Raw genomic sequence first — 17,475 nt, 5'->3', positions numbered from 1 at the left:
CAAAAATGTCTCCAACTTGATGTAAAACAGAGTAAAACTTGTCCTCACCTGTCGCTGTTGTTCTGAATCGGCTGTCCATTCTGTCTTTTAAACTCCTCACGCCACGCCCACGTCCGACAATTGCGTTCACACCAAACTCGGCTCGGCAAAAAGACTAGGGTCCGACGCGGGTCGAAAGGTGAGTCGAGTTGACGCGGCAGCCCGGGTCAGCAGTGTGAACGCAACAGCGGACACGCTAAATTCGCAGATTAAACGCGGGTTATTTGGCAGTGTGAAAGGGGCTTGTGTCTTTTATTTCTTGCTGTCAGAGGGACATCACTGATTGTTCTCCTAAAACTGTCAGAAACTAACGTGAAACGAAACCGTGACGCTTGTTCGGCTTGACAGCGAGCACAGCTGGGATCATAATCCTGACCCAGTAAAGTTTTGCAGTTGCTTCTTGTTTAATCAGTCAGAAATGGTTGATGACCTCCCTGTCCCTCCAGCCTTGCAGTTGGATTTCTTCCTCAGCTTTTCTCCTGCACACTTGACCTTCTTTCCCACGTTTTTTTCTAAGAGCTTTGACGCTAACATTGACGTTTGCTGCTTGGTTTCGTCCTACCACTCAAAGGATGGTTGATTGACGACAGGTTTAACATTTAGATATCTTTGTCCCTCGAACATCCGGCCTCCACTCGACCCATAACACTCGAGTCCGCTCTACCTCCTGAGCCGCAGCCGCCCGTGAATCGTTTAATGTGATGAAATGATCTAGCGAGCATGCAGAGCAGGGAGAGAACATCTTAATGATCTTTTAATTTGCATAGATCCCCTGAAAACACACACTGTGGCTGGAGTTGGCCCCCGAAGGCAAAGTGCTGAGGCGGGGCCGAACAGATGGTTGTGTGGAGCAGGTGTGTGTGTGTGTGTGTGTGTGTGTGTGTGTGTGTGTGTTTGGGTGGGGTTTGGGATGAGATGCTTCACTTAAAATGACCTGCATAATCAATGTGTTGCACACAGACACATGCACAGAGGCAGACAGGCAGACAGTGGATCGCATCCTGTGCATTCAAGTCAAGAATTATTAATGGATGATTTTCACTAGCTGAGAAAGTAATTATAGATAAAACCATAAAAGAAGATGTTCCATCAGAAGACATTGACAATATTATGATGTCTGTTGTCTTAATTTAATAATCTTTCTGTCAGAATACAATTTTAAGGAGAGCACAAAACAAATTGCCATTAAATTGTGGCCATGTTCTTTCTATTTATAAAGAACATGTGGCTCCTTAATTTTCTTTCTTTCTTGTTTTCAAATTGGTGCCACATTGCTCTAAAAATCACCTGGAAGCTTCAACCACTTCCTCGTGACTTGAAAGTCAACTAAAATGGATTTATTTAAAAGACGCAGCTCGGTCTGGATGCTCCAGTCGGGTGTAAATGTGCATGTGAAGCCACTCGGACGCCTGTGACTGTCTCGTGAATCATGGCTTCGTCTCCTCTGTCTCCTAGGCTGTGCTGCTATGCTGCTTTCCTGCTGATTTAGACTGTGAGCTAGAAAAGATGCATTCATCGTTGACACTTGTGTTACGACTGCCGTTTGATTAATGGCATTTAACATGGCTGCATTTAAATAACTGAATTAAAAGGTTTGGGAAGCGCTAGAGGAGAAACTTGCTCTGTATTGTTACGGTTTTTGGTCGTGTTCGGGTCCAAAGTGCTCTGAAAAGGTCTTAGAAATGAACCCTCAAGTAACTCAAATAACTTGATTACAAAAAATTCTCAAAGCAAAAGTAATTTGCTCGTTACTTCTTCAGTATTAATGCCAAATGACATGCTTACATTCTGCATTATTTATTTATTATTTATTTAGTATTAGTCACTTAGCTTTGTTTTGATGGAAGAAACTGGAGAAACTGAGATGCAAAGAGGATGAAAAACGTCTGAAAGTGTATATATAAATACTGTGTGTTGTGTATAAAGTACAGCCAAATACAAGTAGCTTACCACAGTAGCCCAACGTCACAATGAGACAGCATCTCAGCAGAAAGCAGCCAGTTGAGTGGAACTAACACAAGGTAACATTTAAATGTAAATCAGTAGGCTTGTTAGCTGAGGCCTGCACTGGGCGGTATAGAGATCTTCTAATTTCTGTCCCTTAGCACTTAGCCGTGTTTTCCTCATCGCCCTGCCCAAGATGATTTTATCGTATTAACATACGCTGAAGATGTCAGCCTGAAAACTGAAGACTTCTCCCTCTGCTGTCTTGTTCCGAGGACATAATCTGAGATCTTGAATAAAGTCAAATGGACTTCTTTTTCTCGGTTCTTGAAGAACTTCCACCTCTCATTCGACAGGAGAGCTGAAGAACCTGTTGAGAGGTGAAGCGTCTACAAAAACCAAGAAAGAGAAGTCAGGTTGGTCTTGTTGAAGCTCTTAAAGTTACCTGGATGACTGAGGATCAACACGAGCATCGTAATCTGAGCCGACCTCTGGGAACAACCCTGAAACACAATGGATTGTGGGTAAAATGAGAAGGCTTGTGACATTCAATAGGGGATTTTGCTCTGTCTTTACCTAAACTCTGATATTCCCTTGGGCAAGGCACTGAACACCTCCACACTGTGTGCGTGTGTGTGCGTGTGCGTGTGTGTTTGTGTGTGTGTGTGTGTGTGTGTGTTTGTGTGTGTATGCCCCCTGCCAAGACACAGTCTGTTACTTGCTCGCACACTCTTTTTTTTTTTTAACTTTTTCCTTTCACTGCCCATGTCGTCTTTTTATTCTATCACACCCCGTCTTCCTCCCTCTCTCCGTCTCTTTCCACGTCCCACTCAGGCTTGTCTTGTCCTCCTTTCATGCAGAAGAAAAGCACCATCCCCCTCTCCTCTTGCTTTCTCTCTGTTTCTCCTCATGTATTATATGTTTGGCCACGTCCTTGTCTTCAAAATTACCATCTGTCTCCTCTCCACACAAACACAAACACACTGATTACCACCTGACAAAAAAGACTCGAGCTTTGCACTGAACATCCAGAAAACAATTTCAGCTTTTGAGTGCTGCCATGTCTCTGCTGGGTGCACCTGGGTATCTGCAGTAACTTTTTTTTCGATGTTTACCAATAAAAAAAAATGCTGTTTTTAAGGACTTGGTCTCTGGGAGTCATTTAATACTTAATAAAGCTTGAAAGCTGGTCACTAAGTTTCATTAGTCAGGTGTAATGGTTTCTCTGGGACCATTTTCAGCTGTAGACTGCTTCGCATTAGGTGCTGAAATTAGTTTTTGTAGCAGCAGGATGGTGTCTGGGTGGGATTTAACTGCATTGTGGGTATTATTAGTAGTAAATTAACCTGTCTGTGTGGTGCTTCATGGCACAGACAAATAAGACCAATCAGGTTTTGACACACACAGAATAATGTTTTGAAAATCCTTTCAGTGAAATAAAATCCAAACAATATTCGAAACGATATGGTGTCTTGAATACAGAGGAACACACAGGATGCACCGCCTAAACAAGGGGTTCTCCAGAGGTTGTAACTTCAAAGACCCAAATTATATGCTGGGTGTGGTTCAGATGAGTGTGTCTATTTGAACTTGAAAATAGACGAGGTTGTGTGCTATTCGTGTACTTCTGTCCATGCATGCTGTCAAATCTGGTCTGTAAAATATGTTAAAATATACATTTGAAGTCTGCGCCTTGGGGTTTGTTTCATCACCATGGCAACGTGATGTTGGAGTCGACTGCAGACAGACGAAACAAAATCTGGTGTCTCATCATCTCCGTGTCTCTCTCTCTCCCATTTAACAGCTGTCCTCAGAATATGACGCGATGACGTGGTCTTTTTCCTCTTTTTCCTGTTTATCTCTTCCCATCCTTCCTCAGAAATTGTCACGTGTGCACTCAACACTCGCAGCACAGTGTTTAGCACTTGTAATAACAATGCATGCAACAATGCTCCAGGAGCAGCCAGGCGGTGGCTTTCCCATGCCTGGAGTTGCATAGCTCTCCTGGGCTAGTTGGGTGTGCAAGCTCAGCTAAATGTTTAACCCCTTACTGCCCACATATGTTTGTGGACACGGTTTAATCCAACGCTTTAATAATTTAGTGTTATAAAAGTTCCAGAAGTACCTTCTCAAAGCTCTCATAAAGAGATTATTTGTAACATTTCAGATTATTCATTATAAAACCAAACATGCGTGTTCTTTTTAGACTGAGGAAAGAAACTGGTGCGCCTTTTAAAAGAGTTTCTTGTTGTGAGGAAACTGAACCATTTCCATTAATTATTAAAAGATAATAATTTTACCGGTTTTAAAATGAGTCCAGAGATATTTAAACTATTGATTCCTTTCTTTATCCACGTTACCTCGTTCATGGTGATGGTATTTGAGCCAATCTAAGCTGGAATTGGCTGAGTGGCAGGAAATATACTGAACAGGCCACCAGTCCATCACACAGCTAACATTGTTGGCCATTTAACCGTACCCTCGTCCTTTTATCAGTATACGTGCACGGGAGCAGAATAGGATCATCGACTGACGTATGTCTGACACGGCAGCGCTGTTTATGTACGAGAAACTATTCTGTTTTCCTCAAACTTTCTCTGTGGGAGATCATAGAAGTATAGCTTTAACTTACTTAAAACTGCGTTCAAGTATTTAAAACATTACAACAATACATGCCCAGTAATATTGTTGTAATGTTTTAAATACTTGAACGCAGTTTTTCTAGAGAAGATAATTGTTTTGTATATGGGATTATCGTCCATTGACTCTTTTGGGCTTTCACATGCGCGAGCATACCGACAACCGGTAAGTGACATGCTGTTTATAAAGTTGTTTTGTAACGTCCCCATGCCAGTAATGTGAGAACCATGCATATGGTTTTGATGGTAAGGCTTGTGACTTTATTGTCGGATGGTTTATAAAGTGGTGTGACGTTTCTGCAGTGTGCAAGTTGTTGTTTTACGTGGAGAGTTTAGCTCTTGCCCCTTAGCCACCACGTATTTGGCTAGCATGACATGCTGTGCGAACAGCGCGATCTCCACACAAGGAGCACAGATTTGCACCAGTCTGTGTCCTACTGTCAGTATTTGACAACCTCTAGCAATGGAAATGCGCTTCAAATGCCCCGGAGTTCCCCTTTATCACGTAATCTTAATAGATTGTTTTTCAGTCACAGTTTCCAAAAAGTTTCGCCGTCTTACAAAAGAAACTGAAAAATATGTGAATCAGAGCAGCTTTATCTGGATTTCAGCTGAATTAATATACACTTACACCTTATTTTTTTTTTACAAAAAGATGCAAGAAGGTGAAACTTTTGAGCACCTCCTTGGCCCATTTGAGTTTAGTTAAGCGTATACATGCAGGGTTAAAATGAGCGACAACTGCATTTTGTGGGGGTCTCCGGTTTAGAAAACCATGTTAACATGCTGACTTATAATGTCACTGTGCTGTAGAGTCATCAGTTAACCTAAGATGCATGTATGTCTTTGGGCTGTGTGAGGAAACTGGAGCACTTGAGAATGAAGCCCATGCAGACGCGAGGAAAAAGACGCTAACTTGATTTGATCTGAATTGATTTGATGCCTCCACCTTGCTGCCAATGTTGGAAACGCAAACTACTGATTAAAAAACTTTAATTGATTCACCATGACGACTTATTAGATGTAAAATATTGGCCCAAGGTGACAGTAGAAATGGTTTGATGAGGATGGAGTGCAGCCTGGTTATCACTGGATATGTTTATGTGTGTGTGAGGATGAAATACACAGCGCTGCAGATTTCATTTGTTATGATGTATTTACAATCATTTCATGAAAGATGTACACAGTCATTCCATAAAAAGGATGTTTGTTGACACAAATGAGCAGTATGAGATAAAACTGGGACAGTTTGGACCCATTTATATGGATCTCACGTTTCTCCAGAGATCAACACAACTTTATGCTCGGTTCTGTCTGGTATGATGGAAAAAAACAGGATATGCAATGCTGTTTCCCAAAGCTTTTTTTAAACATTTGTAAGCAAGAATAAAGGGAAAGACTGCAGGGGGAGATGCAGCAGCGTGTGCCGTGTTCATGCAATGACTTGCATTTAAATTCTTTATACACACTGTATGTGTAGGAGAGGGGTAATGCATGCATGGATGGCTGTGTGTGTGTGAAGGCTTCTTCCAGTAAACTTGGCTGCAGAGGCTGATACAGCTTCCCCAGGAAGTGCTGACACATGATGGCAGCTGTCTCTTGAGATGTGTTCGCACATTTGTATGTATCCATAATGTAAGCCTTGATATATAGCAATAAATGGATAACCAAGAGCAGGACCGAGGTGAAGGACCGAGGTGAAGGACCGAGGTGAAGGTCCAGGTAAACGAGTTTTATTCAATGTGTCGACTGCTTTGAGACCAGAGTTGTGAAGCCGTGCCGCATTGATCCAGACAGCATTGACGTGTTTGGTTTCAGGTTAAAAAGCTGTTATTGAGCTGTTATGATGTTTAAAAGCTTTGCTAATCAATATTCTCATGAATATCTCTGAGTAATACGGGGTTTGCTTCAAGTGAAAATCACAGGATTATCACCTGTCTCTGCGATAAAGGATATTTTCTTCTCATTAATTACTGGACTAGAAAACAAAAGTGATCTAATATCTATGTCTCCGAAGTGTTTGCCCACAGCGCAGACTGGAAGGTTTTGAATCACGCTCCTCAGGATCTGGATCAAGTAGTCTGAAGTGAGATGGACGAAGAGTGGTTTTTATAGCTGATGAAAAAGAAATGGATGTGACAGCTCAGGAAACTTGTGACTCAGTGGGGCACGCTGTAATCGTCCTGTCAGGGTTTGCCTTGTAATTCGGGATATCATCTCAGTCCTCTGACACTGTGATATTTTCTCATCTCTCAGACAGTCTTCAAACAAACCCTGCAGTGAAAATGCCGTGTGTGAGACCACTGTCGCTCTGCAAAGCAAACAAAGACTCTTTATATGGTGTTTGATTTAGTTAAACCTTTGGTTAACCCTCTTTTTCTGCCATGCGCACATACTGAAACTACATTAAGCTGAGGAATAGTTATACTTTAAATAGCTGAGTCAGCTGAACATAAGATTTAAACAAGCGATGAGAGATTAACGGATTAACTCCATGACCTTTTGTACTCTCTTCTAAGTTTTGTGTCTTGTTGCTATGTGTGGCAACGATGAGTTGTTGCTCATTAAATAATACTAAATGATGCTTGTTATTATCTAAATTTGTGTGATTATTTGTGAAAAGCTAAAACATGAGGTGGTTTGAAGTGATTACGTACCAAACCCGTTACTCGTGTCACAGATCTAATGAACGAACAGGGGAGGAGGTCGCTCAGAGCCATCATCGGTAGCTTCAGCTCGGTCATTTATAACTTCTCTAGCTGGAAAAACTCCTCACTGAATAAAGATTTTGGTCCACAAGTCTGAAATGAGCCCACAGAGAAAGTATGGAAAGGGTTTTATAAAAGATTTTCTCTTTAACTTTGTGCATGAAAGGCAACTTTTTAAGTGCTGAATTTCATCAATGTTACGTTTACACAAAATGATCTGTTATAGTTGGTGATCAAATGTGATCAAAAGCAAAGACTTTTTCCCCAAATGGAGGATTTTCATTTCTACTTTGGAGTCAATTTGAAGGTATTTTGTGTCACTGTCAGAGAAAGTGGGGGAAGATTGTACAAAAAAAAAAAATGGTACATTTATTTTACTTGTTTATTTACAAGTTTTCTTGGCTTGTGTTTGGTTGCACTTTAAACCAAATCCACTTAAAGGGGAACTGCGGTATTTTCAACATTAAGCCTCTTTTCTGAGTCGTCTGCAATGTTTTAGAACCCCCCTCACCGCTTTTTTGATGTTTACTGCTGTCTCCGGTATTTGCCTAATTTTGATTCTTCTCAACCTGCTTCAGAACGGCAAGTATGGTGCGTGTCCTAAAAGGTCCGTAAAAGCACCATAAACGTCCGTTTTCAAAATCATCAACTCACCGGAGTGGTTACTGATGTGCACTGGTAATCCATATCAAATTTCGTTGTGAAAAGTTGCTTCTGTCGTGTTTTATTTGGCGGCTCGTTCATGCTCGCACTATTTTCTTTGCGGTGGCGGAGTAATATCAACGAACATCCAGTACAAAATGTCAAATAAAACACGACAGAAGCAACTTTTCGCCACGAAATTTGATATGGATTACCAGTGCACACCAGTAACCACTCCGGTGAGTTGATGATTTTGAAAACGGACGTTTATTGTGCTTTTACGGACCTTTCTAAACATGCGCATGACTTGCCGTTCTGAAGCAGGTTGAGAAGAATCAAAATTAGGCAAATACCAGAGACAGCAGTAAACATCAAAAAAGCGGTGAGGGGGGTTCTAAAACATTGCAGACGACTCATAAAAGAGGCTTAATGTTGAAAATACCGCAGTTCCCCTTTAAGTTTTAATTCCAGAAAGGGGAAATAACCTTTAATTTATAGTTTGTTGTTTTAAAAAAGGAAACAATAAAAAGGTTCAAATAAAAAGTAAAGTTTGGTTTCATCTGAGGCTGTGAAGACACAGAGTTGAAATCCAAACCCAAGAAGAAGAGACTTTCGTTGCATGCATCAACCTGGTGAAGCTTAGCAGCAAGATCACAGGAGAGGATGCAAAAGAAAATAAGCTTTGATCCGTGCTCTACACACGCACATTTGGGTTGGAACAAAAACGTGAAAGGAAAGCTTTTCAAGCCTGTGAATACACAAACTTTTGTCATGTTGGCAAATAAATGACTCCCCTTCAAACAGAACGGCAAAAGATAAGCATGTTTAATATTGTCTTTCTATACAAGGGAGGAATGTCTGAGAAACTGCCCGAGAAGCCCTGAGAGGGAAACTGGTTCAGCAGAGGGATAAAACTCTCCAACACAAGCTGAGCCGTGTCGTAGATGCAGTCCAGTGCAGCGAAGACCTTTCCACGGCACAGACTAAACAAGCACCTCACAAGCATGCGGCACAACACAGGGAAAGACTCGGCTTTAGACGGATAAGGAACGCTCTTTTTATGACGGTAATGTGCTTATTCTGGGCCGGGAAGACGGATAGTTTGAGGGGAATGAGAAAAGCTTTCTTTCACCTATTTAAAAGCCAATCCTTAGATTAAAACTCATTAAAGGACGCTGCAGCAAACATCCACCATGTGCTTCTGATCTTTGTCTGATGTGTTTCTAATTTTCTGAATGGGAGATTGACCCGACTGCGTGTGGTGGTTACAACTCTTTACAAACAGACTCCAGAACCCAAAAAATCATGCGACCAAAACGCTCGGCATGTTGTCCAGGTGGCAAACTTTAAAGGAGAATTCCGGCCATTTTACAAACATATCTCATATGTTGGAGACCCAGGAAAGTTGGCCAAAGGGAAAACCGTGAGAAATGTTCATGCCCGCTGCGCAAAGTTGTCCAATTGCGCTGATTTCCATGAAAGCCGGCTCTATCGGGCAAGCTTTTAACCTTTCCTGAGGCTCTTAACGTGTATCAAAATACTTTTGACCGAATTGGCCGTGGTGTCAGTAGCAATACAATTCAACCCAGGGGGTAACCATAAAAGACAATTTTGGAATACTATAATGTATGACTTCGGCGATCAATTTGTGCGCACGCCTGTGGATTAGGAAGCTGAGAGAGGTAGGTGCGCTGTTTTTGAAATCTCAAAATGTATCATGTCTGTGCTAGCTAACGGTATGGTTAGCCCCTGGGTTGAATTGTATTGCTACTGACACCACAGCCAATTCGGTCAAAAGTATTTTGATACACGTTCAGAGCCTCAGGAAAGGTTAAAAGCTTCCCCGATAGAGCCCGCTTTCATGGAAATCAGCACAATTGGACAACTTTGCGCAGCGGGCATGAACATTTCTCGCGGTTTTCCCTTTGGCAAACTTTCCTGGGTCTCCAACAGATGGGATACGTTTGTAAAATGGCCAGAATTCTCCTTTAAGGCTCTAAGGTGAGAAAGACTTGTTTTAAGGACGGTTTCTGTTTGCTGCGGTCTGGAAAACCCTCTGAAACTCATTCAGGTGATTTATGCCCTCTGTAAAAGGTGTGTGTGTGTGTGTGTGTGTGTGTGTGTGTCACACAAAGCAGACAGTGTGTGGGTTTGTTTGGAAACGGGTCTCTGCTGAAACTGACAGCAGTGTCTGAAATATGAGACTTCTGCTGTCTCCTCTTGAGCGAAGAAGGACAGACAACAAAGGCAAGGACACCGTCACTTCCTTTTAAACGGGGATTGTTTGTGTGTGTAATGAGTGTAAACACACACACCCTCCCTTTATGTTTGTGTGACTTTCTGTGTGTGTGTGTTTATTGTGCTGGGTGTTTGGGGATGGCTGTAAGCTTTACTGCCTCTCCAATCTGTGTGTGTGTGTGTGTGTGTGTGTGTGTGTGTGTGTGATTACTGTACATCCCACTTCCTCATTTGACTCACCTTGTGACATCACACTGTCATCACTATTTGGTCCAAAGCTGACAGGGTCTCACAGTCTCAGTCTCTCTGGACTGAAACTCTCAGTGGATTCAACATTTTCTCCTCACATTGAAGGCTTTTTTGTGTCTTTGCTCATTTGTCTGCTAAGGTAAGATCTACCAGCTGCTCTGTGAAGGGAACGGCAACAGTTTTAGTTATTTTAAATCAATCTGGGAGCCAAAATGTTAAAAATGTGCTTGCTGTTATCTCTTAAAATGCTGATTATTGCTTTGCCTGTTTTGTGAAGAAAATGTTCAAATCCTTCTGCTGCCGGAAGAATTTGATTTTGGGCTGTTTTCTTTCCTTTTTCCTCCTTTTTACCTGCCTGTAGGGGAGAAAGGCATCATGTGCACGATGCCATCACGCCTCTGTAAACAGAGCAGCCTTTGATTAGGAGGTTGTTGGGTTAAATATGAGATTTTAAAAGGGGAAAAACTTCCATCCGTGAGAGGGGACGGAGTTCGAAGCAGTTAGTTTGTGTAGTGACCCTTTTTGGTCCTTTGCTTTGAACAAACAATCTCTGACAGCCCTCTCAGCCTGATTTCACATATTACGACCAGTTTTAGTCACGACCAGTGCCTCTAAGCTTGTGAAAGCAGCTGTGTAATGTCTCCTGAAGCTGTGGAAAAGTTTGCATGCTTGGTGATGTTGTCAGATTATTGTGGCTCAGTCAGGTCTGAATATGCTGCTGCAGTTTGAGGAATAAAAAGCTCCTGTGTCGATGGAACCTCACCCCAAAAAGGGACTAAAACCGGCTTATTTTCACACCTGTAGTTTATTTATTTTCACTGAGAATCCCCAGAAAAGACGGTTTCTTCGTGTTTCAAGTTGTTTTATAACGAAAAGTTAAGCGATCTGAGTTCACTCATTTATTTATTCAACATCCAGTGGCGGTTGTAGAATAAAATATATCCACAGCCACACTGAGAAAGCTAAGCGCACTACAATAAATTACTCAATGCTGATTATCTGAATATGGCAAAAAATAAATCCAGTTCAGTCCATCAGTAGTACATGCAGCTGTGTTCCTAATACTCCAGCATGCAGAGCACACCTGGTCACTGGAGCTGTTTAGCTCAACCTCGCAGAGTACACACAGTATTTAGGCCACGTAAATGTTGGATCAATTTCCACTCAAGAATTTATTTGACTGGACTTCCCCATCGTGTGGCTGATTAAGGCTACACATGGGATCAATTCCTGTGCCCAAACCTGTCCAAAGGAGCTAAAAAATGGGAGAACAATGTTGAGTGCATCATGAGGAGAGATGTCTGTTTTAGTGTCCAGAATTACAGAACGTAACCGTTCGACTAGAAAGCTTCAGTTAACAAAGTAATGTGGTGTCAATGATGTTCAATCTTTCAGAAAGTAACAGCAATAACTCCTTAGAAGTCGGTGTACGCCATCTTCAGTAGCTAAGCTGTTAGCGTTAGCTGCTGCTAAAGGAAAACATAAATCGATAAATAAACCAAGAGGAATTATTTCTCAGATACGGAGGCTCTCAGATCAGTTCCAATTCTCTAGTTGTGGCTCAGTTTCATCAGTGCAGCGTTGAACTGGACCACGTTGTTAAAACAGTGGGATGAAAAGTGATTGCTGCACATAAACAGTCTTTAGCTAGCTCTGCTGTAACATTAGCCTCAGATAGAGTTTATCCACTGGGCTCTGATATCCTCTGAGGCTGCTGCTAGATGGAAGATGCATGCTCCTCAGTACAGCCGACAGCAGAACATTTCCACCAGAAGCTGGCTTCATCCGTCCAGCAGGGTGGATATGAGTGGGCGGGGCTTAGCTGAGGAGGTGGAGTCAATTTAAGGAGTGACGTACTTTTAGACGTAATTTCTTTACATTGTATGTCCCCTTTAAATTATTCTTAATATAGTTCTCTTAACCTGACCTCAGTATTTATGTATCATAATATTCCTTCTATATATTTGTGTGTGTGTGTGTGTGTGTTGATTTATTTGGTGTAGCTCTGACCTACATAGATCCTCCTCATGGGTCTGTGTTCACTGAAGGATTTAACAGATCAAGTTAGCCTGTAGTTTGTGTGTATTTTTAAGTTGGGGTGTTGTTGACAAAGCCTGTTATTAAAATGTCCATTTTTGCCTCTCAGCTGTGAGTGTGCTGCAGGTTGTACAAGCACGACGAAGTGTGTGAGCGTGGTTTTGTTTGTTATCTGTTGACCAAGACTCATTTAGCTCAGTACAAACACACGATCACACTGTGATTTAGTCATTTTAGTGTTTATAGACATACAGACTCTCAATGAGCAAATGGAAGCTGTTTGGAAATGTAAACTACTTATTTACTTTATTTATTTTTAAGGTTTTTATATATTTTAATGGTGTAATGCACCGACATCTCGGATCAGAATCTCAGATAATGCAAAAATAATCTGTGTTCATATCAAATCTATCAAGTTGTTTGCAAAAAAAGATGAAAAGATCAATGAAATTAAATAAAATCCAGCAAGAAAAACCAAAAAAATTGTGAATAAAATAGCCAACATTTTATGAATTACAACACTCATTTGTTGCTAAAATTTGTTGTGACTCAACTACATATTTATGTAGCAAATAGCTGTTTGCTGCTATACCCACATTCAGATTTATTTTATAAGCCTTTATATTTTGGAGGATTTTACAATTTATTTTATTACATTCACCCATAAAAAGCCTCTTGATAGATCAAATTATATAAGAATTTAATAAAAAATTGTGAAGTTCAGGAACAAACTTCAAGAGCATTTAAAGTGCCGTACAAAATGTAAAGAAATCTAAAGAAAATTGGAGTGCAGTTTTTGAATTGTAGTATAAGGACAGAAATAAATTGATTTGTCAATCAATATCTGAGATATGGTTAAAGGAATTTTTGCGTGAAAGTCCACTAGGTGATTTTAATCAGAATGAATAGAAGTTTGCGTCTTATTTACTGATGGTGACACGAAATAAATCCTCTTTAGGAGTCACTGTGTGTCTGTGAACTGCTAAAATATTTGAATATGTTGATAATTTATTGGTTGAGCGTCTTTGTTTGGTTTGCTTCATCTTCCTCTCACCGTGTCTCCTCTGATTGGTCTGTTTTTGTGCAGGAGCGGTCGGCTGCAGCCTATCTGAAGATGTCTGATAATGGGGAGGTCGAGGACAAGCCCCCAGCTCCGCCCATGAGAAACACCAGCACCATGATTGGCTCCTGCAACAAGGATCCCGCCCCCCTCAACCACGGCTCCAAGCCCCTCCCACCAAACCCAGAGGACAAGAAGAAGCAAGACCGTTCGATTCGCTTCATCCTGACAGGAGGAGGCGGTAAAAGTGAGTGCTGACACCACAGAGTCACAATTTGAGCTGATTGGTATGTTTTTATTGTTTTCCTCACCTGTGGGTTGTCATTGGCTGGTGTCTCAGTGCAGCCTATAAACAAAACAGAGGTCTGTGTCTCTGCAAACACACCACCAATTCAGTTCAGTTCAGTTCAGTTTTAGTTTTATATAGCACCAAATCACAAAAATTTAATCTCAAGGCTCTTCAAGTCATGATCCAGTCAAATCCAATTAATTAAATTCCAAATGAGTCCAATTCATACAGAGCCAATTAAAAAACTCTCCGATCCAATCTCCTGTCCTGAATGTGCATGAGGCAGCTGTGGACTGTCCCCCTACAGTTGTGGGGTGTAACACCTGCATCATAACAGTAAATGTCTGTGTGAGCCCTGCACACGCACAGCCATACACGTGAGTTTGTGTGAACATTTGTCATGGTGAAGAGGGAACAAAGACGCCATCAGAAGCCCACAAAAATGTCAAGAACCCCGTAAAGCAAAGTGGTAAACTGTGGTGTCTCAGCACCCGGGCGCTTTTGGGCAGCTTCGGGCCCGGGAAGATGCTTAACCTTCCGTTAACCTTCAGTGTACTTCAGCTGGAGTCAGAAGCACATAGTTTAAGGTTCACAAACTTCTCTAGTGTTGCTGTAATATTATTTATGTGCTGAGGAGCTTATGGGGTGAGTGTAGCTCAGGAGGACGAGCAGTCATCTGACTCCAGGCTCCCCTGGACCGCATGTCGAAGTGTCCTTGGACTAAACGCTGAACAGATGCGTCTCTGTGTGAATGAGAGTATGTGCTGTAACAGTGTGTGAGTGGATGGGTGAATGTGGCTTGAAAGGCACTTTATAAGTACACTTCATTTACCATTTAAGTGAAAATGTGCATAAACTCCAAACTTATTAACTGACATTAGATTTCTTTGCCACCTCTCATCATCGTACTGCCATCAGAGCTCAACCTCACACAAGATATTTGCTTTTTGTCCAAGTACTTTGAAACTATTGAAGAGTCATTTTTAACATAGTAATGCACCTTGGTTTCAACTTGGAGCCTTTTCTGTCTTAATTATTGTTCTTGTTGAAACATTAGTGCAAAATAAAAGTTGCTGTGTATTTGCATGAGGTGACCAAATGGTGATCATAGTGCTTTAACAGCAGTATCATCCATTACTCAGTTACACTTTTTCATTTTTAAACTATTTTTAAAGTCCTTAGCTGAGGAATTTGTAATCAAGTTTTCAGACAAACAGATTCAGCAGTCAGCAACCTCCTCGGTGTGTCTGCCTCCACATTTTTCAGCCTCCCTCTGTGCATCAGAGCAGTATAATAAAGATTACACCCGTCTGGCCTTATTTTCTCACAGCTGCAGCATGTTTCAACCCGCTGTTCCCTCTCTGAGGTTCTTCAGTCTGTTTAGGAAGCTTTTTTTGCACTGGAAAAAAAAAAGAAAATCAGGATTTTCCCATCTGAGCCTCTTTCCCTTCCAGTTGGGTGTGAGCACAAATATCTTTCCAATTGGACTCCTATTGAACAAGAATGCCACGATATTCCAGAATAAAGTCGGAAAGGATTCCTGAGGTCTGAAGCCTCGCTGAAGGAGAAAAGTCTTGCTCTGAAAAGCTGTGGGAGATGACACATGAACAATAATCAGAATGAGTGGATTAAATGACAGGATTACTGCTCTACTTTGGTGTAAACAGATGGATCAAAAGAGGTGGCCACTACATTGAAATAAGAAATGGGAAATGGTTGAAAATTCAGCCATGTGGAAGTAAAGCGGCAGCCTGCTGTCTCAGAATCTATGTGACTTCTTTTGTGAGCATAAGATAACAAACCGCCCCGCACAAATAACACGGCTACTGGAAGGGACGACACAACTGAGAACAGAAAAAAACTGTATTTAAAGGGGACATTTTAAGAATAAAACACTTATTTTCTGTGTTTAGAGGGTATATTTGTGTGTCTGAAGTCACTGCTAACTTAAAAAAACCAACCCTGACATTTAGTTTTGGCCCCAATATGTCCGAAAATGTGACATTTAGTGAACCTTTCAGATTTTCAGGGGATGCTTATGTTCCTTTTACATAGTTATCCAGCTCATTTGTCCTCATTACTGACCAACTTAACTTCAGATGATGCTGCATTTCCTGTAGCTCAAAATTTAAAACTCTTTTGTTCCTTCTCTCACTATTAGTTATATAATTCAACCAAAGCAAAAAAAAAAAAAAATCTAAAATTGCTCTTTTTATCCCAACAAGGAAATCTGACTTCAACTTGGTGTTGTTGGTCTTAAGTTGGAGATTCAGATTTCCCATTTGTACTAGAATGCAGCATCAGCACAGCGTTATTAAAGCAAACATCAGTGAAATAACGGCCATATAAGCAGCAGTTCTCAATGTTTGCTGCTAAAAACTGAAAACACAGAAAGGAGTGACAGTGGAGCCAATATGTCGGAGGAATTATTAGCCTATCAGTGGCCGTTGTATTCTGAACTGTGTTTTATCAACTTGGCCGTTGAACACATGACTGGTGATGAGATTCTGTCTCCATGGTCCAGCTGCAGATGAGGGAAATGTACATATTCAGGATCTAAACTGTCAGTCCAGTAGTTTTCTGTCAGCTGGTTGTGTGGACTGAACTTTCAGACTATTGCTGCCTCATGCCTTAATAAAGTTGAATTGATCAGATTGAATGGAGGTGTAAATTAATGGGTTAAAAAGGAGCAATTGCACTAATTGATGATGATGCCGACATTGCACGAAGATACCTCCGGAGATCGTGTCGGCTCGTGTAAAAATGGGAGATAATGTCTTCTTTAAGTTGTCATACATCTTACAATCTGAACCTGTCAGTGAAAAAACCAACACTGTTACTTTGACACATTTTATGGCCAAACCATGTAGTCATTTAGATTGTTCTTGTTCATCTTAGAATCCGGTTTCATAGAGTTTTGTCCCCGTCAATCGGTCAATTAGGGGAAAAATGGGAAAGAGGTGGAAAAGTGCAAGAATTTCCTTTTAATGAGGCATCGCGTCTTTGGTCTTTATATAAAAGATGCCTCAGCTGTATCCTAAATATTTACAGTATCTACTCACATCAATGTTTCATATATTTATTATGATGGTGAACCATTGTGTGATTATCTAAAAGCTCCATTTAGCATTTTCTGCTGCGACTCTTTCTGGTCAGAGTGAAAGCGTCTTTTATCTGATTTAAAGCGTCTTTTAGAACGTTTTTAAACGTAGGACCAAAACATAAATTATTGTCTGACCCGTCAAAGTCTGTGAAAGCCTGTTCACTCGTTTTTTTTTCTTTTTCTGGATTTAATCGCGTTCCCGTAACATTTTGGCGCGGTCAGTCGGTATCGTAACAGGCGAATACCGTCAGGACTGTCGCTAAGGTAACGAGGCGGACAGTTTTCATCCTCCGTCCCCTTCACGTCGATGACCAATCAGAGCGTGAAGCTGTTGTGGATGTAAGGAACTCTGTTTCAGTTCTTTTCCCGGTCATGATGCTGGAGATGTGTCGGGAACATACACCGCAGGAGACGGGATGTCTGAAAGTTACAGTGTTGATAAAGTGCTCCAACCAGTGGAGATGTGAATTATTCATTTTACTCTGGTCTTTGTTTCATGGAAGATGGATTTATTTTTTCTTTTAAAT

General features: G+C 41.2%; 1 protein-coding gene across 4 annotated transcripts in view; it reads left to right on the top strand.

Annotated features, from left to right (window-relative positions):
• The window catches only part of pak1 (p21 protein (Cdc42/Rac)-activated kinase 1), a 61,204-nt gene that overhangs the window by 22,082 nt on the left and 21,647 nt on the right, over positions 1–17,475 (top strand). For 2 of the 4 annotated variants that reach the window (XM_075472980.1, XM_075472978.1), the window contains one exon: positions 13,584–13,803. In XM_075472980.1, coding sequence (XP_075329095.1) covers positions 13,611–13,803 — 193 coding nt within the window. In that variant the 5' untranslated portion in view covers positions 13,584–13,610. Of the gene's footprint in view, positions 1–6,262; positions 6,345–10,521; positions 10,599–13,583; positions 13,804–17,475 lie in introns of those variants that run through there. The other 2 variants (XM_075472981.1, XM_075472979.1) reach the window with 2 other exon arrangements.

This window comes from Odontesthes bonariensis, chromosome 9 (assembly GCF_027942865.1).
Source record: "Odontesthes bonariensis isolate fOdoBon6 chromosome 9, fOdoBon6.hap1, whole genome shotgun sequence".
Classification (NCBI taxonomy): domain Eukaryota; kingdom Metazoa; phylum Chordata; class Actinopteri; order Atheriniformes; family Atherinopsidae; genus Odontesthes; species Odontesthes bonariensis.
This window is presented reverse-complemented; position numbering and strand designations above follow the sequence as displayed.